At 39.3% G+C, this 25792-nt stretch overlaps 1 protein-coding gene across 1 annotated transcript in view; it reads left to right on the forward strand.

Annotated features, from left to right (window-relative positions):
• WNK3 (WNK lysine deficient protein kinase 3) overlaps positions 1-25792 on the forward strand; it is a 159036-nt gene that overhangs the window by 76523 nt on the left and 56721 nt on the right. Inside the window, exons 11-12 of the mRNA XM_030806911.1 lie at positions 22044-22108; positions 25465-25612. Coding sequence (XP_030662771.1) covers positions 22044-22108; positions 25465-25612 — 213 coding nt within the window. The remainder of the gene's footprint in view (positions 1-22043; positions 22109-25464; positions 25613-25792) is intronic.

Consider the following 25792-nt stretch of genomic DNA (forward strand, 5'->3'; position numbering starts at 1 on the left):
AAAACAAACAAAAACAATATAAAAGTTCCTCAAAAAATTTTTAAAAAAAAAGCTACGATACAATCCAGCCATTCCACTTCTGGGCATATATCCAAACGAAAAGAAATCAGTATCTTGACATATCTGCAGCCTCATGTTCATTGCAGCTTTATTCACAATAGCCAAGATATGGAAACAACTTAAGTGTTGACAGACGAATGGATAACAAAAATGTGGTGTGTGTGCATATACACGCATGTGTATGTATGTATATATATACACACACACACACAAAGAAGGAAATTCAGGAAATCAGCCACTAAAAAAGAAGGAAATCCTGCTATTTATGACAACATGGATGAACCAGGAGGACATTATGCTAAGTGAAGCCAGATACAGAAAGATACTGTATGATCTTACTTATATGTGGAATCTATAAATATCAAACTCACAGAAGCAGAGAGTAGAACACTGGTTGGCAAGGGCTGAGAAGTAGGAGAAATGGAGAGACTTGGTTAAAGGGTATAAACTTTTACTTATAAGATGAATAAGTTCTAGGGATGCAATGTATTATTTACTTGAAAAAAATTTTTTTTTGAGTCAGTGTCTCACTCTGTTGCTCAGGCTGGAGTGCAGGGGTGCAATCTCGGCTCACACAACCTCTGCCTCCTGGGTTCAAGTGATTCTCATGCCTCAGCTTCCCAAGTAGCTGAGACTACAGGTGTACGCCACCATGCCCAGCTAATTTTTGTGTTTTTAGTAGAGACGGGATTTCGCCATGTTGTCCAGACGTCTCGAACTCCTGGCCTCAAGTGATCTGACCACTTCAGCCTCCCAAAGGGCTGGGATTACAGGCGTGAGCCACCGTGCCCAGCCCTAAAAGAGATCTTAAGTATCCTCACCACACATACACGTACAAAGGGTAACTTTGTGTTGTGATTGATATGTTAATTAATTTTATTGTGGTAATCATTTCACAGTGTATATGTATAGCAAATCATCACATTGTACATCTTGAATATATACAATTTTTATTTGTCAATTATACCTCAATAAAGCTGGGAAAAAATAACTGGTTTTTAATTTCAGCAGTATTTTGTAGTTCTCAGCAAATAAATCTTTTTTTTATTTTTCAACTTTTATTTTAGAATCAGGGAGTATTTGTGCAGGATTGTCACAGAGGTATATTGCATGATGCTGAGGTCTGGGGTTTGACTGAACTCATCACTCAGATATGGAGCATAGTACCCAATGGTTTTTCAGCTTTTTTCCCCATCCCTTTCTCTCCCCTGTCATAGTCCCCAGTGTTTACTCTTTTCATCTTTGTGTCCACATGTACCCAGTGTTTAGCTCCCACTTATATGTGAGAACATGTGATACTTGGTTTTCTGTTTCTGTGTTAGTTCGCCTAGGATAATGGCCTCCAGCTTCATCCTTGTTGCTGCAAAGGACATGATTCCATTCTTTTTTATGGCTGCATAGTATTCCACAAGTCTTTACAATTCCTTGTAAAGTTTTTTCCTAAGTTATTATTTTTGTTGTTATTATAAATGGAATTGTTTTCTTAATTTCCATTTGGATTGTTAATTGCTAAGGCATACAAATACAATTGATTTTTGTGAGTTGCCCTTATATCCTATAATTTTGCTAAATTTGTTTCTTAGCTCCAATAGTTTTTTTGTAGATTCTGTAGGAATTTCTATAATAAGATCATGTCATCTGAGACTAGAGATAGTTTTAATTTTGCTTTCCAATTTAAATTTTTTTTTTTTTGAGACGGAGTCTCACTCTGTCACCCAGGCTGGAGTGCAGTGGCGCAATCTTGGCTCTCTGCAATCTCCGCCCCCCAGGTTCAAGCGATTCTCCTGCCTCAGCCTCCCGAGTAGCTAGGATTACAGTTGCCTGCCACCGTGCCCAGCTAATTTTTGTATTTTTAGTAGAGACGTGGTTTTACCACGTTGGCCAGGCTGGTAAACTCCTGACCTCAGGTGATCCACCCGCCTTAGCCTCCCAAAGTGCTGGGATTACAGGCATGAACCACCACGCCCGGCCTATGTTAATGTTTTTTAAATTAGAGGCATTCACAAGGTAATATGTTAATTTGTATATGGTTTTGAGATTTAGATTCAGGGTTTTTTTTTTGGGGGGGGGGGAGTTTCCCTGTAGATGTTTAATTGCTGTAGCATCATTGAAAATACTGCTTGTCTTTCTTTCAATTGCTTTTATATTTCTGTCAAAAATCAGTTTGGCATATTTGCGTGGGTCTTTTCTTCTGGGTTCTGTATTCTGTTTAATTCATTTATGTTTTTAACTCTCTGTTAATTACATACTCTCTTGACTACTATAGCTATATATAGAGAGCCTTAATATTGGGTAGTGTGATTGCTACCCAATATTCTTTATTCTTTTTTTAAGTTTTTTTTTTTTTTAGCTCTTCTGGATTTCTATTTTTCCATATAAATTTTAGAATAATCTAGTCTATGTCCACAGAAAACCTTGGTGGGATTTTGATAGTAATTGTATTAGTCCTATACATGACTTTGGGAAAAATTGACATCTTGACTATGTTGGGCCTTCAAGTTCAGGAACATGATATGTCTCTTCATTTATTTAGGTCTTCTTTGATTTCTTTCATCAGCATTTTGTAATTTTCAGCATACAAATCCTAAGGCTCTTTTGTTAAGTTTGTGCCTAAGTATCTGGTTTAATTTTGAAGGATTATAAATAATTGTGCTCTTTTTTTTTTCCGAGGCAGGGTCTCACTCTGTTGCCTAGGCTGGAGTTCAGTGGCGTGATCTCAGCTCACTGCAGCCTCTACTTCCCAGGCTCAAGCAATCCTCCCACCACAGCCTCCCAAAGTAGCTGGGACTACAGGCGCGTGCCACCATGCCCGGCTAATTTTTGTACGTTTAGTGGAGATGAGGTTTCGCCATGTTGCCCAGGCTGATGTTGAATTCCCGGGCTCCAGCGGTCCACCCGCCTCAGCCTCCCAAAGTACTAGGATTACAAGTGTGAGCCACTGCGCCTGGCTAATATTGTAGTTTTTAATGTCAGTTTTCACATGTTCCTTGTTAAAGTATAGAAATGTGATGGTGTTTGTTGATCTTGAATTCAAATACCTTGTTGAACTTACTTATTTGTCCTAGGAGGATTTATTTGTTTGGTTTTTTTTGGTAGAATCCTTGGAAATTTTTTTAAATATAGAAAATCATGGCTGGGCGCGTTGGCTCACGCCTGTAATCCCAGCACTTTGGGAGACTGAGGCAGGTGGATCATGAGGTCAAGAGATTGAGACCATCCTGGCCAACATGGTGAAACCCCGTCTCTACTAAAAATACAAAAATTAGCTGGGTGTGGTGGCACGTGCCTGTAGTCCCAGCTACTCGGGAGGCTGAGGCAGGAGAATCCCTTGAACCCAGGAGGCGGAGGTTGCAGTGAGCCGAGATCGTGCCACTACACTCCAGCCTGGCAATAGAGCAAGACTCCGTCTCAAAAAAAAAAGGAAAAAAGAAAATCATATAATCTCCTAAAATAGAGACAGTGTGATCTCTCCCTTTCTAATCTGTATGCTTTTTATTTCTTATTTTCCCTTTATTGTGCTGGCTAGAATTTCCAGTACTGTACTGGAATAAGAGTGGTGAGAATGTACTGTCTTGAATAAGAGTGGTGAGAATGAACTTCCTTGCTTTGTTCCGAGTCTTAGGGGGAACAAGTCTTTCACCATTAGTATGATATGAGCTACAGATTTTTTATAGATGCTCTTTATCCAGTTTAGGTAGTTACCCTCTATTACCTGACTCACTGAGAAGTTTTATTATGAATTAATGTTGGCCGGGCATGGTGGCTGACACCTGTAATTCCAGCACTTTGGGAGGCTGAGACAGGTGGATCACCTGAGATCAGGAGTTCAAGAACAGCCTTGCCAACATGGCGAAACCGTGTCTCTACTAAAAAATACAAAAATTAGCCGGGCGTGGTAGTGGGTGCTTGTAATCCCAGCCACTTGGGAGGTTGAGGCAGGGAGAATTGCTGGAACCCGGGAGGTGGAGGTTGCAGTGAGCTGAGATTGTGCCACTGTACTTCAGCCTGGGTGACAGAGCGAGACTCCGTCTCAAAAAAAAAAAAAAAGAATAAATGTTGCCTTTTTCAGATGTTTCTTCTGTGTTAATGATATGATTATATGGTTTTTTATTTTTTACTTGTTGATATATAGTGGATGACATGGATTTCAAATATTGAAACAGCCTTATGTCCTTGGAATAAACTCATTTGGTCATGGCATATGATTCTTTGCATACATTGTTTGATTCACTTTACTAATACTTTGTTGAAGATTTTTGAATCTTAAGTTCATGACAGATACTGATTTGTAGTTCAGTTTTATGTCTTTGTTAATTTTCTATCTAGAGGTATTATCAATTGCTGAGAGTAAGGTGTTGAAGTTTCTAATTGTAGACATATGTATTTCTCCTTTTAACACAGTAATTTGGTTTTTTTGTTTGTTTGTTTGTTTTTGAGACAGAGTCTTGCTCTGTCACCCAGGCTGGAGTTCAGTGGCACAATCCTGGCACACTGCAACCTCTGCCTCCTGGGTTCAAGCGATTCTCGTGTCTTAGCCTCCTGAGTAGCTGGGATTACAGGCGTGCACCACCATGCCCAGCTAATTTTTGTATTTTTAGTAGACACGAGTTTCCACCATGTTGGCCAGGCTGGTCTCGAACTCCTGACCTCAGGTGATCCACCCACCTCAGCCTCCCAAAGTGCTGGGATTATAGATGTGAGCCACCATGCCCGGTCTATACAGTCATTTTTTTTTACTTCTGTTTTGAAGCTCTCTTATTTGGTGCATCCATGTTTAGGATGGCTATGTCTTTTTAGTGGATTGATCTTTTTATCATTATGTTATATCCCTCTTCATTTCTTGTAATTTTCTTTCCTGTGAAGTCAACTTTATCTGATATTACATACTCCCTGCTGCTTTTTATTGCTTAATGTCAACATGATATATTTTTCCATCCTTTTACTTTCAGCCTATCCTGTGTTTCAAGTGAGTTTCTTGTAGAAAGTGTATAGTTAATGTTTATCCATGTTTTTTATCCCTTCTGCCAATGTCTCTTAATTGACATATTTAGACTGTTTTGCATTCAAAGTAATTTTTGATATGCTAGGACTTAAGTCTATCATGTTATTATTTGCATTTTGTTTCTTCTCTATGTTTCTTCTTCTTATGTTTCTCTTTTCTTACCCACCTGTGGGTTATTTGAAATTTTTTAGGATTCCTTCTTGGTTTTCTTTTGCTTGGTCATGAACTTCTTGTTTTATTTATACTGTTTTGAGTATATTATACTGTACAGTTTTCTTAGTGGTTGCTCTAAGGTATCCATACACACACACACACACATACACCTATGAACTTATACCCTACAGATACCGACATTTTACCACCTCTAGTAAAATATTGAAATCTGAGTTCCATTTAGGTCTGTTTACCACTCGCACTTTTTTTTGAGCCAGAGTCTCACTCTCTCGCCCAGGCTGGAGTGCAGTGGTGCGATCTCAGCTCACTGCAACCTCCGCCTCCCAGGTTCAAGCGGTTCTCCTGCCTCAGCCTCCCAAGTAGCTGGGATTACAGGTGCCCACCACCGCCCCTGGCTAATTTTTGTATTTTTAGTAGAGACGGGGTTTCACCGTTTTGGCCAGGCTGGTTTCAAACTCCTGACTTCAAGTGATCTTCCCCACCTCGGCCTCCCAAAGTGCTGGGATTACAGACGTGAGCTACCAGGCCCGACCTTTTTTTTTTTTTTTTTTTTTTTTTTTAGGTGACAGGGTCTTGCTTTGTCACCCAAGGCTGGAGTGCAGTGGCTCAGTCATGGTCTACTGTAGCCTTAACCTCCTGAGTTCAAGCAATCCTCCTACCTCAGCCTCACAAGTAGCTGGGACTCTAGGCATGCACCACCATGCCCAGCCTTTTGTTGTTGTTGTTTTCTCGTAGAGATGGAGTCTTGCTATATTGCCCAGGCTGGTCTCAAACTCTTGGCATCAAGCAGTCCTCCTGCATCAGCCTCCCAAAGTGTTGGGATTATAGGCATCAGCCACCATCAGCTCCCATCATCTTTGAACTTATGTATACACAATAAGATGTTCCAGACCTATCCTATTCTTCCTTGCCCCAACTTTGTAATTAGTCATCTCCAGTGAGCTCTGGTTGAGAGGGTTTGTTTTCATGGAGAAATAATCTCATTTATAGGAAGAATGATTTAGGAATGAGGGAAAATTTCTTGAAATAGGAAAGAAAAAATTACTGTAGTGATGTCCTTGAGAAGGTGAGAGGAGATGACATTTAGTTTCTACATAGAGGGGTTGGCCTTAGCATAGGAGTACAGTTGTCCATATTAATAAGCGTGAAGGTAGAGATTATGGCTATAAATGCTATTTAGGTGGGTGGATGTTATGGAAATTATCTTTTTGTTGCCTTTTTTATTTTCTCAGTGAAATGGAAGCAGTGTCATCAGCTGAGAATGAAGTTAGGGGAGGGAGTGTGTATTAGAAGTTTAATGATGGAAGCAAAAGTATTAAATAGTTATATAGAAGAATGGTAGTAGAATGAATGAACAAGGGAAATGTAGTGAGATTGCCCGGCAGCATTAAGGATCCCCTTGAAGTTAATTATTCTAAAGAGTTAATGTCTTTGTTGAGTTTGGTGCTTCTTTTTTTTTCTAAGTTTTAGTGTTTCTCAAGGATTTGGTGATTCTTGTTTTTTTGTTCAGTCATATTTAAGGATCCTGTTCACATGTCTGATTTGTTTACTTACAGTAGCCTGCCTTGCTGCTAGTTATTGTAGAGGAGGGACAAGTTGTGTTGGGAGCACGTTTTCTTAGTAGTTTGTTACCTGTAGATTTGTTCTTCCTTTCAGGCTCTACCTTGAGTTTTTGGGCAAATTTCCTTGCTGCTCACTATTTAGCATAATGAGGGGTTAGGAGAGGATAGGATTGCCTAGCCTAGCTGCTGTTAATTCACCATATCATTTAATCTCCCAGATGAATTCCCCAAAGCCAGGCAATCTTCCGGTATCCATTGAGTAGTTTTAGAGCTTCCCCAAATCACTCCTAACTTTGCAATAGTTTTCTCCTATATGTGTGTGTTTGAAGCTTTGGTTTCCATGTATTTTGTTCCCCATGGATGTGATCTATTGGTTTCTGTTCTTTTGGAAGGTTCTTTACCATTTATGGTCTGTGGATGGCATTCTTTTTAGTTTTTATGGGATGTTATGACTTTATTCTAGTTTTTGTTTTTTGCTTTAAGATGGGAGTCTTGCTCTGTTGCCCAGGCTGGAGTGCAGTGGCACGATCTTGGCTCACTGCAACCTCCGCCTTCCGGGTTCAAGCAATTCCTGGCTAATTTTTGTATTTTTAGTAGAGACAGGGTTTCATCATGTTGGCCAGGCTGGTCTCAAACTGCTGGCCTGAAGTGATCCACCCGCCTCGGCCTCCCAAAGTGCTAGGATTACAGGCGTGAGCCACCGTATCCGGCCAATTATAGGTTTTTAAAGTAATCATTTCTGTTGCTTTCTAGAGTATTAGGTAGTTGGTAAGACAGATGTATATGTTCGTTGTTACCATATTAATTCAGTCGCAGAATTTCTCTTGTCTACATGAATAATGTGGATTGACATTAAAAGGGAAAATAACTTAGTGATTTTGTTGTTGCAAATATCTAGCATTGACAACTAGAAGCAGGGGTTTCATTCAGGTTTTTGTTGATATTGTTTTCATAAGTACTGACCGGATTGGCCAGATTTCAGACTTTGAATGCATGAGGAGTCATTGAAAGGTTATGTATTACTTGTTTTCATGGCTAAATCTACATATTAGCATAGCTGAGTTGTGTATTTGTAAGATTACTCTAGAAATTGTGGTTCTATTTTCTATTTTACTACTATTTCATAGCTTAGCCAATGGAATCATTTGCTTTGTTAATTCCAGTTTCTTAATCAGTGAAGGTAATATCTTTATACTTCAGTCTTTATTTTAATTCTAGCCATGGTATGTTTTAGACCCATATAGTTACTGTGGTTATCAGTGGTTTTAAGAAATTGGCTTTGTTTCTGGTGACATTTCTATTCTCTTAGTGCTTACAAAACAGTACAGAAACTATATGAAGAATGGACTCTGTTGATGTGTTTAACACTGACATTAATTGCCAAAAGATTCTCTATGTTCAATTTGTTCAGAAATATCCATGGGCCTACTGTGCGTGAATATTATTAAAACACTCCACACGTGTATTCTAGTAAAGACCATTTTATTATGTAACCAGTTTCTGAGACTAGCTGGCTGCCTTCCTTACTTCCTTCCTCCTTCCCTCCCACCCTCTTTTTTCATCCTTTTTTTTTTCTTTTGAGATATGGTTTCACTCTGTCACCTAGTGCAGTGGCACTTTCATAACTTACTGCAGCCTCGAACTCCTGGGCTTAAGTGATCCTGCTGCCTCAGCCTCCCAGGTAGCTGAGTCTGAGGCATTCTAATGGAGTGAAACTTATAGTTAGGGAGTTGACATTTTTTGAGGACCTGCTATGTATCAAGCAGTGTCATTTCTTTTAATCTTCACTGTAACTTCCTCTATAAAGTAGTTAATTCCATTACATGGAAATATTTGTGTAAAAATTGAGAAAGTTATAACTGATTTCTCTAGAGAGATATTCTAGTTTCCAGGGAATCAGACTATTTCTGTAAAAATGGTATTTAGCACAGCATTGTATTTATGTGAAATTGCTTTATTCTAATTGAAGGGAAATCGGTTTAAACAGTGGGTGTATTTGCTGAACATTGTCAAAAAGTGTTCCCAAAAGGCATGTATTGCTTTGTATCTATTCATATTGTTGAAACTGGTAATAATAAGGACATTAGTCATTTGGATTGATTTCCAGTGACATTATTCAGCCCTCTCCCTTTTGTAATGTAAATCAGTTAGAATACTGAAGATGTTGAAGTGGGGAGAACCTTTCAGATTGATCTCATTTTTCCAGGAAGGAGCCAGCTTCGTAAATAGCAGCACAGTTGAACTCTTCAATTTGGGAGGTTGGTTGAATGAGCTAAAAGACTGATTATTTGCAGATTACCATGATAAGGTATTTAAGAAAAAGGCAAACTATTGTTTTGGGAGGATAGCAATTATGAAAGCTTTTTAAAATAATTTTATCATATTATACATGTTATATTCTCGAAATATGTGTACATTCAATTTTGAAACTACAATTCTAACAATTTGGACTCAATATTAACTATTGGTTTTAGTATAGATCACCAGTTTTTATACCACATATTCTCTATTCTTGATTTTTAAATTTTGCTAAGTACCTAAGTTTGAAGAATGGCCTTGTGTAATTTTTCAAAGTTACTTGGGTTTGAAATTTCTGATTCTTTGGATATCCGAAACTGACCTTTCATTTACATTCACACATGAACAAAAACTTGTTGGGCATTAAAAAAAAAATCAGTTTACAGTCTTTTTTTCCCATCTACATATTTTGTTCTTTTGTATTCTTCTAGCTAATGCTTCGGAAGAGAAGCCTAGGCCTGTCTGATTTTTTTTTGTTCCCTTTTCCTCCTAAGTGCTTATAGATGGTATTCTTTATAAGTAAAAAGTTTGGTATATGTATATATTTTTAATTTTCAGAATTCTTTGGGTATGGCTTACGTCTTTTATATGTCTTGGTATGGATCTTTTATTTCCTCACATAAAAGGAGCTTTTTCGGCTGGGTGCAGTGGCTCACGCCTGTAATCCCAGCACTTTGGGAGGCCAAGGCGGGCAGATCACCTGAGGTCAGGAGTTCAAGACCAGCCTGGCCAACATGGTGAAACTCTGTCTCTAATAAAAATACAAAAAAATTAGCCAGGTGTGCAGCCATAAAAAAGAATGAGTTCATATCCTTTGCAGGGACATGGATGAAACTGGAAGCTATTATTCTCGGCAAACTAACACAGGAACAGAAAACCAAACACCACATGTTCTCACTCATAAGTGGGAGTTGAACAATGAGAACACATGGACACAGGGAGGGGAACACCACACACCGGGCCTGTTGAGGGGTGGGGGGAAAGGGGAGGGAGAGCATTAGGACAAATACCTAATGCATGCGGAGCTTAAAACCTAGATGACGGGTTGATAGGTGCAGCAAAGCACCATGGCACATGTATACCTATGTAACAAACCTGCACGTTCTGTACATGCATCCCAGAACTTAAAATTAAAAAAAAAAATTAGCCAGGTGTGGTGGCAGGCGCCTGTAATCCCAGCTACTTGGGAGGGTGAGGCAGGAGAATCACTTGAACCTGGTGGTGGAAGTTGCAGTGAACCGAGACCATGCCATTGCACTCCAGCCTGGGCAACAAGAAAGAAACTCTGTCTCAAAAAAAAAAAAAAGAGGCCGGGTGCTGTGGCTCACGCCTGTAATCCCAGCACTTTGGGAGGCCGAGGTGGGCCTGAGGTCGGGAGTTCAAGACCAGCCTGACCAACATGGAGAAACCCCATCTCTACTAAAAATACAAAATTAGCTGGGCGTGGTGGTGCATGCCTGTAGTCCTACCTACTCAGGAGGCTGAGGCAGGAGAATCGCTTGAACCTGGGAGGCAGAGGTTGCGGTGAGCCGAGATCACGCTATTGCACTCCAGCCTGGGCAAGAAGAGCAAAACTCCGTCTCACACAGACACAAAAAAGGAGCTTTTTAAAAATAACTTTTCTTGTCTAAGTTTGTAAGACTTTTGCTAAGGGAGAATTAACTTCTTTTTTTTTTTTCTTTTAGTTAGTTTTTCTTTTTTTTTTATTATTGTACTTTAAGTTTTAGGGTACATGTGCACAATGTGCAGATTTGTTACATACGAACTTAGACAGTAGACTTTAGATAGAAATTTAGCTCATAAATTATGAGAAAATAAACTTGCATTTTATTTCAAAGCATTTAGAAAAATAAAATAACTTTTCTTCTCATAAATACTTTTTAAAGTACAGAAATGTATAAAGAAAGTTAAAGTTACCTATGATCCTACCTCTCAAAAACGAAACTTTTGTAGTTTTTCTAGACATTTTCCACGCTATGTATTTATGAAAAATGTGTGGTATTTTATCAGAATTGAATCATACCAGCTATTTTTCAAATTTTTTTTACCAAGGTATATACATTCATTAAGATATCCTAAATGTGCAGTGTGATGAGTGTTCACATATGTATATCATCATGAAATGCAAATGAAGATATAGAACGCTTCCAGCCCCCTAGAAAGTTCACCGAGATTCATCTACATTGCTGCGTGTATCAGTAGTTTGTTTCATTGCTGGTAGTTGTTCCGTTGTAGAATATATCACGATTCAGTTATCCATTGTCCTATCTGTGTACATTAGGATTGGTTCTAGTTTTTGGCTCTTATGGATAAGGCTGCTGTGAGCTTTCCTGTATATTTTTTGGTGAATATATGCACTCATTTCTCTTGTGTATATACTTAGGAATGGGATTGTTAGGTCATAGAATAAGGGTAGTTTTAGCCATACCTTATATTGCCAGACAGTTTTCCAAAGCTATTGTACTGAAATATGTTCCCGCTGGCAATGTATGAGACTTCCATTTATTCTGTATCCTTATCTGTTGTCAGTTGTTTAAATTTTAGCTGTTCTGATGGATTTGATGTGGTTATATATTGTGGTTTTTAACTTGCATTTTCCTGATAAATAATGATGTTGAGCGTTTTTTCGTATAATTATTAGAGATTCAAATACCTTCTTTGGTGAAGTGCCTATTCAAATCTTTTAATTTTTGTATTTAGTCTGTTTTAATTTTGAGCGATTCTTCAACCTTTTTCTGTCTTTCTTGACAGTATTGCAATGCAGAGGCCAGTTTTTTTTGTTTTTTTTTTTATAGAATGTCTCTCAGTTTGGGTTTGTTTGAAGTTTCCTCATGATTATATTCAGATAATGCATTCTTGGCAGGAATACTGTGTAAGTGATGTTGTCTTCTTATCAGTGCATCATAATAGAAGTAATGCCAGTTTGTCCCAATATTGGTGAAGTTAACTTTTATTACTTGATTCAAGTGGGGCCTGCCAAGCTTCTCTGCTGTAAAGTTATCGTTTCCTCCGTTATAGTTTATGAGTTGTTTGTGGGGAGATATTTTGAAGCTATGTAAATATCCCTTTCACTCACTAGTTTTAGCATCCATTTTTGATTTTCTAGCTCCATCAATCCTCTTTATATTTATTAGTTGGCCATTCTCCCTCATTTATTTATTTATTTATGTTAGTATGAACTCATGGGGACCTTATTTTATTTACTAGGTTATAATACTATCATTATTTATTTAGATGGTTAAAATGCCCTAGATTTGGGGGCCCATTCATGGTAGCATTTGTGTCCTTTTGACATTTTCCCATCATTCTTTGAACACTTCCTTATTTTCTGGCCACAGCAAGACAGATATTCCAGGCTCATTTTGTCTTTTCCCTGCCCCTACCCTGGAATCCAGCTATTTCTCCATGGAGTTCTGATTCCTTTAATTTATTGATTTATTTGCATTTTAAAATTTTTTTTGAGGCAGGGTCTTGCTCTATCACTCAAGGTGGAGTGCCAGTGGCAAGATCATGGCTCACTGCAGCCTCAACCTGGCTCCTCCTCCCATCTCAGCCTCCCAAATAGCTGTGACTATATGCATGTGCCACCATGGTCAGTTAATGTTTTTAGTTTTTATTTTTTGTAGAGGCGAAGTCTTGCTCAGTTGCCCAGGCTGGTCATCAACTCCTGGGCTCAAGCGATCCCCTCGCCTCAGCCTACCCCTTATTCCTTTTAGTGGGTAATGTAATTTAGAAAAAAAGCCTGAGTATTGGGTGTGTTTGCTGCTACTAGGGAGTTTTTGCTTCTAGAGTTCTCAGCAGACAGGCTAGGAAGTTTGTGTGTGTGTGCGTGTGTGTGTGTGTGTGCACGCGCATTCAGATACCTTAGGTGACTTTGCTTTTGACTTTGTGTTCTAGGAGAGAATTTATGTATTTTTTGCCATGTATCTCCAGTGTACACGCAAGATCTCCACTTGGTTGTATAATGACATTTCAAATTAAATATATCCAAAATCGAACACTTACGTTTGCACTTTCCACCACCCCAAGCCTGCTCTTTTCACTGTCATCCCCATCTCAACAAATAGCAACTCTGTCTTTCCTTACTCAAGCCATATGGCTATGGTTTTTTTTGTTGTTGTTGTTCTTTTTTTGAGAGAGTCTCGCTCTGTCACCCAAGCTGGAGTGCAGTGGTGCTGTCTTGACTCACTGCAACCTCCGCCTCCCGGGTTCAAGTGATTCTTTTGCCTCAGCCTCCCGAGTAGCTGGGATTACAGGCACTTACAGGTGCACACCACCATGCCCGCCTAATTTTTGTATTTTTAGTAGAGATGGGGTTTCACCATGTTGGCCAGGCTGGTCTTGAACTCCTGACTTCAAGTGATCACCCCACCTCGGCCTCCCAAAGTGCTGGGATTATAGGTGTGAGCCACCACACTCGGTTAGCTATGGTCATCTTTTATTCTTTGCTTTCTCTCATATTCCACTTCAAACTATCAGCATGTCTTTTGACTCTTTTTACAAATTTTTGTGGGTAAATAGCAGATGCATATATTTATGGGGGACATGAGATATTTTAGGCCTGGGGATCGTGGCTCTCCCCTGTAATCCCGGCACTTTGGGAGGCCAAGGCAGGAGGTTCACTTGAGCCGAGAAGTTTGAGACCAGCCAAGGCAACATGGCGAAATCCTGTGTCTACAAAAAATAAAAAATTCTTTTTTATGGCTTCATAGTTTTCTATGGTGTATATGTGCCACATTTTCTTTATCCAGTCTATCATTGATGAGCATTCGGGTTGGTTCCAAGTCTTTGCTATTGTAAATAGTGCTGCAGTAAACATACATGTGCATGTGTCTTCATAGTAGAATGATTTATAATCCTTTGGGTAGATACCCACATGTATGAAGCTGGAAACCATCATCCTCAACAAACTAACACAGTAACAGAATACCAAACACTGCAGGTTCTCACTCATAAGTGGGAGTTGAACAATGAGAACACATGGACACAGGGAGGGGAACATCACACACCGGGACCTGTCGGGGGATGTGGGGAAAGGGGAAGGAGAGCATTAGGACAAATACCTAATGCATTCGGAGCTTAAAACCTAGATGACAGGTTGATAGGTGCAGCAAACCACCATGGCACATGTATACCTATATAACAAACCTGCACGTTCAGCACATGTATCCCAGAACTTAAAGTAAATAAAAAAAAATATATATATATAAATAAATTAAAAGTTAGTTGGGCACGGTGGCCCATGCCTGTAGTCTCAGCGACTCAGGAGGCTAAAGTGGGAGTATTGCTTGAGCCTGAGAGATCAAGGCTGCAGTGAGTCTTAATCACTTTATTGCCCTTCAGCCTAGCTGACAGAGCAAGACCTTGTCTCAAAAGAATAAAAAGAGATATTTTGATACAGGCATACAATGCATAATAATCACATCAGGGTAAATGGGGTATCTATCACCTCAAGCATTTATCCTTTGTGTTACAATCTAATTATACTCTTTATTTTTAATGTACAATTAAATTATCAACTATAGTTGACTTGTTGTGCTATTAAATACTAGATCTTATTCAGTTTTTCCGATTAATTTTTGTACCCATTAACCTTCCCCACTCCCCTCCTGACTCTCCCCACTACCCTTCCCAGCCTCTGGTAACCATCCTTCTACTTTCTATCTCTATGAGTTCAATTGTTATAATTTTTAGCTCCCACACGTACGTGAGAACATGCCAAGTTCGTCTTTCTGTGCCTGGCTTATTGTTCACTTCATATAATGACCTCCAGTTCCATCTATGACAATATCTCATTCTTGTTTATTGCTGCATAGTGCTCCATTGTGTATATTTGATTTGACTCTTACTTTAACGTATATCTGCATCCTGACTTCTCAACACCTTCATCATTGTCGTGCTGGTCTAATTCAGCTCTTTTTTTTTTTTCGTTGTCTTGTCCAGGCTGGAGTGCAGTGGCACGATCTCGGCTCACTGCAGCCTCTGCCTCCCAGGTAGCTGGGGGTACGGGCACCCGCCACCACATCTGGCTACTTTTTGTATTTTTGGTAGAGAGCAGGTTTCACCATGTTGGCCAGGCAGGTCTCGAACTCCTCACCTCAAGTGATCTGCCTGCCTTGGCCTTCCAAAGTGTTGAGATTACTGGCGTGAGCCACTGTGCCCAGCCTCATCTCTTGAATAATTGTAGTAGTCTCTTAATTGTTCTTGCTTTTGCTTTTGTTCTTTTGTAGCCTTTTTCTTATTGTAGGAAGCAGTGATACTTTTAAAATGCAGGTCACAACATGTCTCAGAGACCCAAAACCTCTCATTGCTCATCTCTCTGATAGTAAAAGCCACAATAATGTACTAATGGCCTGCAAAGCCCTGCGGGATCTGGACTCCCCTGCACAACTCTCTGACCTCATGTAGATTTTCTTTGACTTCCGTTTTCCTCTTTTTTTTCAGACGGAGTCTCGCTCTGTCACCCAGGCTGGAGTGCGGTTGCACAATCTCGGCTCACTGCAACCTCTGCCTCCCAGGTTCAAGTGATTCTCCTGCCTCAGCCTCCCAAGTAGCTGGAACTACAGGCACATGCCACCACGCCCGGCTAATTTTTGTACTTTCACTAGAGATGGGGTTTTACCATATTGGCTAGGCTAGTCTTGAACTCCTCACCTCAAATGATTCGCCTGCCTCAGCCTCCCAAAATGCTGGCATTACAGGCATGAGCCACCACACCCCGCCCCATTTTCCTCTTGAGTGATGATTAAACCCTTTCATAGGCCTATAGCTTGAGGACAAGGAGATGCACACTTTCTGTGTATTAGTAAGCATTGATTTATTCTGGTTCTTCTGTACTGAAGTGTGGTTTACTTTTTTTACTCCCATAATGAATTATCCAATGTTCTGAAATAATCAAATACATTAAAGCCTATGATCTCCAACATGCAGGGCTGCCAAAATGTTTCCTGGCTGTATCTTTGCTCATTTGGCTTTACTTATAAGATCTCTACCTTCCCAACTGTGAAATGGCTCAGTCTGTCCTCTCCTTTTCTTCTCCAGTATGCATTCTCATTCTTGCCATTAAAAAAAAAAAAAAAAAAAAAGTTAGTTGCTCTTTCCAAATATCTGTAGAAAGCCTTGCAGGGCTGAGGCGAGACCGTGCCTGATCAGTTTGCTAGTTCTTACAGACCTTTGATTACTTAACGGGGCAGTATTAGAATAAAAGTTTGGAATTTAAGTCTGCTTTCATGAAGTTAGGCTCCCCTCAGTTCAGTTCTATCTGCCTTACAGTTGATGGAACTTCTTCCTAGTTCCTGTCACTCTTTTCTCTCTCATAGTTCCTATCACTCTTTTATGTGTCAGTCTTTGTAGTGCTGGTATGTTTTCCTCATTTTGGCCTATGTAATAGGCTGGATGTCATTATGTGAGTTTTATCCCAGGAACCGTGCTTTTGGATCAGTTTTTTAACTTAGGGTAAATTTCATTGTTCAGGCCTGGCACGGTGGCTCGTACCTGTAATCCCAGCACTCTGGAAGGTCAAGGCAGGAGGATTGCTTGGGCCCAGGAGTTCGAGACCAGCCTGGACAACACACTGACACCCCATGTCTACAAATTTTTTTTTTGAGACAGTCTCACTCTGTCACCCAAGCTGGAGTGCGGTGGCACAATCATGGCTCACTGCAACCTCCACCTCCTGGGTTCAAGCAATTCCCGTGCCTCAGCCTCCCGAGTAACTGGGATTACAGTCATGTGCCACCACATCTGGCTAATTTTTGTATTTTTAGTACAGACAGGGCTTCCCCCTGTTGGCCAGGCTGGTCTCCAACTCCTGACCTCAGGTGATCCGCCTGCCTCAGCCTCCCAAAGTGCTAGGATTATAGGCATGAGCCACCACACCTGACCCAAATTTAAAAAAAAAAAAATTAGCCAGGTGTGGTGGCACATACCTGTAGTCTCAGCTGCTCAGGAGGCTGAAGTGGGAGAATCACTTTGAGCCTGGGAGGTTGGGGCTGTACTCCAGTCTGGGCAACAGAGTGAGACCCTGTCTGGAAAAAAAAATGTTTAGAATCTTGCCTTCACCAACAATTGGGCTTATATAAGACAACATCTTTATAGATTAAGAATTCTATATAAATATAAAAATATGGAAGTGGGCATCATGCACAGTGATAATTTTCTTTAAATAAGCAAAAATTCCACTGTTAACCAGGTATATACAGCATACATATAGGCTTGAGCCAATTTGTGTCATTGGTTAGACCTGGATTTCAACTCTGGCTCTTTGAACTCACTGTGTGACTTGAGGAAAGTTGTTTAATCTCACCCAGCTTTGGTTCTTTTTGGTGTGAAATAGTTTTAAATGGTTGTAAAAGTTTTAAAATGCCTATCTTGCATTTGTAACCTACTTTGAAATATATGGGATAATGTACATATAGTAAAATCCCATAGACTATGGGTCATGTTGGATATATAGTTTTTCACAGAACAATTCCACTTTTCTATGTGTTGGAAAATTTTTGTAATGTTAGAAAAAATGCCTGTATTGCAGGCTTATTAGGATTAGGTGATATAAAATATGAGAAGTGTCTGGCATGTAACAGGTGCTCAACAAATAGTGGTTGTTAAAAGTACTTCGGGGAGAGATATGCTTTGTAGCATCAATAACATAATAAAGCAATTTATGAAATGTTTAAAAGTACATCCCAGTTTTACTGGTCTCCTTCACTCCATAATAACTGAATAAGAATCTCTGGGATGTTGTACATGGGCTTAGCTTTTTATCTCTTTTATCTTCCCATCTCCCCTTCTGGGGCTGAGAACCATCAATGGGAGGAGGAGAGGAGTGGTGGAGCAAGTAAACGAGAAAGATCCTCCTCAACACCTTCCCGAGGTTTTGCATTACATAAGACCTCAGAACCAGTTAGGGGAGCCTCAAGAATATAACCAAGATTGATTCCCTGCTCCTGCCCCAGCAGAAGTAGCTGTATCTACTTTTCTTTTTCTTTTTCTTTTTTCCTTTTTTTTTTTTTTTTTTGAGACACTTTTGCTCTTGTCACCCAGGCTGGAGTGCAATGGCGCAATCTCAGCTCACTGGAACCCCCACCTCCCAGGTTCAAGCAGTTCTCTTGCCTCAGCCTCCTGAGTAGCTGGGACTACACGTGCATGCCACCACGCCCAGCTAATTTTTGTATTTTTAGTAGAGATGGGATTTCTCCATATTGGTCAGGCTGGTCTCAAACTTCTGATCTCAGCCTCCAAAAGTGCAACCTCCCAATGTGAGCCACTGCGCCCAGCCCACTCTTTATTATATATGTTTAATGTTTGACTCCAAGGACTCCATCAGATTCATTTTGTATTCTCACTGCCTCTTAGCACAGTGCCTGCTACACACTAGGTTTCCAATAAATGTGTGAAGGTAGAAATAAGAAAGGAAAGGGTGACATAGGAAGAAAAACTGTGCCATAAAAATGTTCATGATCTGATATTGCCAATCCTGGAAATTAATCTGAAGAAAATAATAAAAAAGGAAGCAAAAAGCACATACTATGATGCTTGTTTCATAGTGAATGTTAGCTATCTCTGTATTTTTGCTGTATTTTTATTTATATGTAATAAAATTGGCAGTAAGTTAGTTATCCAGGAATAGGGGAGGAGTTAGATAAATATGAATACTTACTGTCCTATCATGTGCCTGTTAAAAACTGGAATAATGCAGGCCAATAAAGGTAAGGAAAAATAATACATTTTAAAAAGCAGAAAAAACTATAATTACAACCATTTATACACATGACAAAAGCCTATAGTATTATAACAAATATTATAATCACAGCCATGTTAGGAAAACAGCATTCTAGGTGATTTTTCCCATTTTCCTACATTTTATAATGTTATATACATTTTTTATTTATTTATTTATTTTGAGACAGAGTCTCACTCTTTCGCCCAGGCCGGACTGCAGTGGTGCTATCTAGGCTCACTGCAAGCTCTGCCTTCGGGGTTCACGCCATTCTCCTGCCTCAGCCTCTCGAGTAGCTGAGACTACAGGCGCCCGCCGCCGCGCCCAGCTAATTTTTTGTAATTTTAGTAGAGATGGAGTTTCACCGTGTTAGCCAGGATGGTCTCGATCTCCTGACCTCCTGATCCGCCCACCTCGGCCTCCCAAAGTGCTGGGATTACAGGCGTGAGCCACCGCGCCCGGCCTTATACATTTAATAATTAAACATTTTTATAGGATAGCAAATACCAAATGTAGAGGAAAATGGATACTTTCACAAACCTCTGGTAGGACTGTAAACTGGTTAGACCTTTCTGAAGGGCAATTTGGCAATATATATCAAGCCTTAAAAATGTCTAGTAATTCCATTTTTAGAAAGCCTTCCTAAGGAAATAATTAAGAATGCATACAAAGATTTGGCTACAAGGATGTTCCTCACAATATGAAATATAGTTGCAAATAGCAAAAAAATTAGATGTTTGTCTCCCTTACTTGCGCCATTAAATAAATAATGGTACGTTTACACTAAAGGATATTATGTAGCCCGTAACATGTGCTTAAACACTTAAGATGTTTTAAGTAAAAAGAAGATTATAAAAGAGTACATACATTATGATTACATTAAAAACGTGTGTGTGTGTGTGTGTACAGAAAATGGTCTCAAAGAATATACACCAAGGTGTTAAACAAGCTTATCTATATTCATCTTGCTTTGGTAATAAGAAAAAAATAAATTCAACTTTGTAAAAACAGACTTACCAAGCCTCAAATCTGATAATCTTAGGGTAGGTCATCATTATATCAATATGCAACACTATAGTACAATCGTCCCTTGGTATCTGTAGGGGATTGGTTCCAGGACTTTTCTTGGATACCAAAATCCAAGGATGCTAAGCCCTATAGTTGGCCCTGTGGAATCACACACATGAAGTCAGCCCTTCATATCCAAGGGTTCTGAATCCTGAAAATACTGTCTTGTCTTGTCTTGTCTTTTTCTTTTTCTTTTTTTTAAGACAGGGTCTTGCTCTGTTGCCCAGGCTGGACTGCAGTGGTGTAATCATAGGTCACTGTGACTTCAAACTCCTGGGCTCAAGCATTCCTCTTGCCTTGGGCTTCCCAAAGTGCTGGGATTACAGGTGTGAGCCACCATGCCCAGGCAGAATATTACATTTTCAATCCAAGATTGGCTGAATCCATGGATGTGGAATCCACAAGATAAAAAGGGCTGACTGCAGTTTTAAAGAAAAGTAAAAATGGGCCAGGCGTGGTGGCTCACGGCTGTAATCCCAGCACTTTGGGAGGCCAAGGCAGGTGGATCACTTGAAGACAGGAGTTCGAGACCAGCCTGGCCAACATGGTGAAACCCCATCTCTACTAAAAATACACACACACACACACAAAAATAGCCGGGCGTGGTGGTGTGCACCTGTAGTCCCAGCTACTCGGGGGCTCAGACAGGGGAATCACTTGAACCTAGGAGGTGGAGGTTGCAGTGAGCCAAGATCACACCACTGCACTCCAGCCTGGGTGACAGAGCGAGACTCCATCTCAAAACAAAAAACAAACAAATGAAAGTAAAAATGAAACATTTCATTAAATTTGAACGACATCTGCAAAAATGGCCCAGTCATTTTTGTAAATATTTGTAAATATTAATTTGTAAATATTAATTTTGAAACCTTTAGAAATATTATGACAGAGCTTAACTTGTACCTATCAGATATGAAGGCAGATAAACCAAACATTAGCCATGATTCTGAGCACCAGCACAAAGTAGCATTAATAACCCCATTAATAATTGCAAGTGATTATAAAATATAATTCCATATTATTGTATAGTAACTATGTTTTGTCTGGATTTATGCATTAGGATGCCAGTTACTGTTCCAACTTACTGGGACTGTACAAACGTTAGTTAAATTAGATGCATTTTGTTGAATCTTAAGTGTACAAAAAAACTATTTGCTGAAATATTTGCTCTCAATGCTTAAACAGTGATTATGTTAAAGAGCTAATTAGCTAATCTATAATTAGAAGCTAGTCTAATTTATCCAGGAAAAAATTTCTCAGTATGGGTTGATTAGAATGATGAAATAGTTTGAAATAGTTTAGGGAAGTGGAGGAATATAAGTAGAATCACAGTATGCAGAAGAGCCTAATTTATACAGAGGAGCTGTATAAATATAGCTCCTAGAGGAGCTACAGTTTAGTGTGGCTTCAAACAGAGAGATAAGGCTGGATAATCAGGTACAGGCCAGTTCATTGAGAACATTATTTGCCATCTGAAGGACCTTAATCTTATAGAAGATGAGGAGCCATCATATAGGGTTTAAACTGGGTAAGGAAATTATCAGTTTTGCTAGATTTGCATTCTAAGATCACTCTGCTATCACTAGTGGCAGTGCATAGAGGATGGATTAGGTAAATGTAAAATTATTTTCCAGTAGAATTGGTATTTGCCCTATTAAGAGCTTAAACACTTTTCTGCTGGAAGCCAATGTTGCAGCTGCTGAATACTAATTCCTTGAAGGCATAGTTGAAATAGTCTAGAAAAAAGAGATGAGAGACAGACAGACAGACTACACAATAAGTTAATGCTTGAGTCATTGATTTATCTTCTTGTAGAATGGTAGTACCTCTTCTTTTAAGTAGTAGTTTTACAATTAGGACTGGAAGCTCGATAGTAGTGTCTTCCATTGAAAAATAACTCAAACAAAAGTACATATAACAGTGCTAACTTTTTCAAATGAAAAATCTTCATGTATAAGGTGTACTTGATGTATTGTTAAATTTTATTTATCTTTGGTAATAATGTTAATAATAGGATTGATACAGACATTCAATAACATAGATGTTCTACCAGGTTTGCAAGGTAACCAAAACTATCATGTTTTCTGAATAGTAACAAATTGTATATTTAGCTTGAATTTTACTGTTATCATAGCAAGTTTTATGTCTGTACTGTTTACAGCCTGTATCCCAACCAGTTGGAGTTGAACAACAAGCAGCTCTTCTAAAACCAGATTTAGTTCGAAGGTAAGTATCTTCAAATTAATACTATTAGAACAATGAGGATATGCTGAAGTTTGTGTACTCATTAGGTGCTTAGTGCATCCTGACTAGAGAAGCTTCTGTATTCTTGTACTTGTGTGGATGTTTAATAAAGATGATAGATTTTTTTTTTTTGCTTTTTTATGTCGGTAGGGATCATATGGATTGTGAAATTAATTGATCATTTTCTTATTGTGTTTATTTATACCATTCTGTTCTAGGAAAAGCTGGTAAGGGTTAAGGAAGGAAGAAACAATAGTTTAGAGTAGAATTCTAGCTAATCTAAAGAAATAAATTACAATTAGATATTTAATTGTATTATTATTTAGTACTTGAAAACTAGTATTTTTCTGTAAAAATATAGATTGGATAGTCTTTATTGTTCTATCTTCAAGTTCATTGATTGTTTCCTTTGTCCTGTTCATTCTACTATTATGCCTATTCAATGAGGTTTTTTTTTTTTCTGTGATTGTTTAGTTCTATACTTTCTATGTGGTTTTTCTTAAAATCTTCTATTTCTTTTATAAGATTTTGGTTTTTTCATTTGCCTCAAGATTATTTGTGATTGCTCATTGAAGCGTTTTGATGATAGCTGCTCTAAAATTGTTGTTAGAGGCCGGGTACAGTGGCTCACACCTGTAATCCTAGCACTTTGGGAGGCCGAGGCAGGCAGATCACTTGAGGTCAGGAGTTCAAGACCTGCCTGGCAAACATGGTGAAACCCTGCCTCTACTAAAAATACAAAATTTAGCCGGGTGTGGTGATGCATGCCTGTAATCCCAGCTACTTGGGAGGCTGGGGCTGGGTATTTGCTTGAATCCAGGAGGCAGAGGTTGCAGTGAGCTGACATCGCACCACTGTATTCCAGCCTGGGTGACAAAGTGAGACTCTGTCTAAATAAATAAATAAAATTCTTGTTAGATAATTCCAATATCTGATTCATCTTATTCTTTTTTTTTTTTTTTGAGATGGAGTCTCACTCTATTGCCCAGGCTGGAGTGCAGTGGCACGATTTCGCTCACTGCAACCTCCACCTTCTGGGTTCCAGTGATTCTTGTGCCTCAGCCTCCCAAGTAGCTGGGATTACAGGCTCGCACCACCATGCCTGGCTACTTTTTGTATTTTTAGTAGAGACAGGGTTTCACCATGTTGGCCAGGCTGGTTTCGAACTCCTGAGCTCAAATGATCCGCCAGCCTCGGCCTCCCAGAGTGCTGGGATTATAGGCGTGCACCACAGTGCCCAGCCTCATCTTATTGTTGTTAGATGATTTCAATAACTGACTCATCTTGGTGTTGGCATCTGCTGATTACCTTTTTGCATTCAAGTTATAATTTTTCTAGTTTTTGGTATGGCAAAGAAGTTTATTTTCATTTGTCTCCTGGGCATTTGGATATTATGTCAGGTGACTGTAGATCCTATTTAAGTCTTTTTTTTTTTTTGAGGTGGAGTCTTACTCTGTTGCCCAGGCTGGAATGCAATGGTGTGATCTTGGCTCACTGCAGCCTCCACCTCCTGAATTCAAGCGATTCTCCTGCCTCAGACTCCCAAGTAGCTGGGATTACAGGCACATGACACCATGCCTAGCTAACTTATTTTAGTAGATACAGGGTTTCACCATGTTGTCCAGGCTCGTCTCAAACTCTTGACCTCAGGTGATCTGCCCACCTCAGCCTCTCAAAGTGCTGGGATTACAGGCGTGACCCACCATACCCGGCCTATTGAAATCTTCTATGTTAGCAAGCAGTCACCCTTGTTTAGATGCATAGGTTCTGGCCTGCTTTTGTGGGCCGTGATTCTGATGACAGTTTAATTTTCAAAATTCTTACAGTGCTGCTATTCTGGTTTGTTTTGTTCACGTGGAACCCCTGGCCCCCACTGCTGGGCCAAGAGGTGGAGAGTGCTTCCCTAGGCCTGCTCCCCCAGGTCTGCTCTACAGGCTATACTCTACTTACTGGTGGGGACCCTACCAGTGCTACTGGGGAAGGACAGCGTCTACTTAAGTCCTCTTCTGTTGCTGGGTTGGGGATCAGGAGATACTGGGCTTGGGCTGCCTTTGCCTCTGGACTGGGAATTAGGAGACACTGCCTGTACTGCCTTTATTCACTGGGTGGGTAATTGGAAGATACCAAGCTGCTATGATGTTACTCAAGTCCTGGGGGTCCCCAGCCAGTCTACTTTCATCTTTTCACTCTTCTGTGCCCTCGTGTCATTGTCTACTACATTATTTCTAGAACTTTTAGCTGTACTTAGAGGGGAGGAGCAGGGAGAGTTGAGTTTCTGCCATCTTGTCCCAAACCCTAAACTGGTGTGTTAAGTAACTTTGGAATGTGAATGATATAGCCCATTGGCTAAAATTATATTCCTTTTATCCTCTGATTACTTGTTACTGCCATTTCTCTGTGTATGTAAAAAACTCTTAAGGGCAGTATTAATGTATTCTTCCACTACTTATATTTATGCAAATTCTTTGTCATATGGACATAAAAAATTTAGGAGTTATTTTTATCTCTTGTACATCTGTATATAGATGCTTCATGAGTAGTTTTTAGGAGAAATAACTTGCTTAAATTAACTTGAAAGATATCTATTTTAAAGAGATGTCTGAGACTTAGAGCTTGTCATTTAAATTCCAAGCGTGTTTATTGAAATTTTTGTATTTGTTGAAATATGTTTGAGTTTAAAGAAAAACCTGAAAAATGCCTTTGACGCAGATAAACTAAAAGGTAGCCTCCCCTTTCATAATAATATTGATGTAGACCTGTAAAATGTAACTAATTAGAATTAATAATGTTGAGCTATTTTTACATCATTCATTTTCATATCTTGTTCTGCCTCCTGCAGAACACTATTCTTGTCTCCCATACCTGGTCTACCCTGTTGAGTTCATTACATAAACAAGTATATTTTGAGTGATAATTTGTTTTGGTTTTAGAAGTTTTATTTGAAGATATTAATAAAGTAACCCCTAAACAAACAAGATAAAACTGATCAAGAGCACCCTATAATAAAAGGCTCCGCAGAGGTCTGTCACTGGCAATGTTTTTCTTTCATTCTCATCACTGTGAGATGTTTGCTAAATAAATACAATGTGATCTTGATTTTTCAGCTTTTTAAAAAAGCTTTATTGAAATATAATTCACATACCATATAATTCACCCATTTAAAGTGTGTAATTTAATGGCTTTTAGTATATTCACAGAGTTGTACAGTCATAACTTTTTAAAAAGATTGTAGTATTAATTTTTCTTAAACTCATTATTTATGGTTTTATAATTGGAAGTTTTTCTTAGAATTTTACTGTCAAGACTGGAATGAGTTACTTTTTTAAAAATATTACTAGCTTGAATCAAGATGTGGCAACTACAAAGGAAAACATCAGTAGCCCTGATAACCCAAGTGGAAATGGCAAACAGGATCGGATCAAACAGAGAAGAGCTTCCTGTCCCCGACCAGAGAAGGGGACTAAATTTCAGCTTACCGTCCTTCAGGTCAGTTTGTAAATATGGTTTGGTTAAGAGTACATATAGAGGTCTGGAGGGTCAGAGAGGGGCAGTGCTGCAGAAGTGAGTTGTAGAATATTGTGAAACCCTCTCTAAACTAACCTTTTCTCCGTTACAGACTTTCCAATGTGAGTATTATGTGTTCGTTGTTAAACTTAGGAAATATAA

The sequence above is a fragment of the Nomascus leucogenys genome, chromosome X, assembly GCF_006542625.1.
Source record: "Nomascus leucogenys isolate Asia chromosome X, Asia_NLE_v1, whole genome shotgun sequence".
NCBI lineage: Eukaryota > Metazoa > Chordata > Mammalia > Primates > Hylobatidae > Nomascus > Nomascus leucogenys.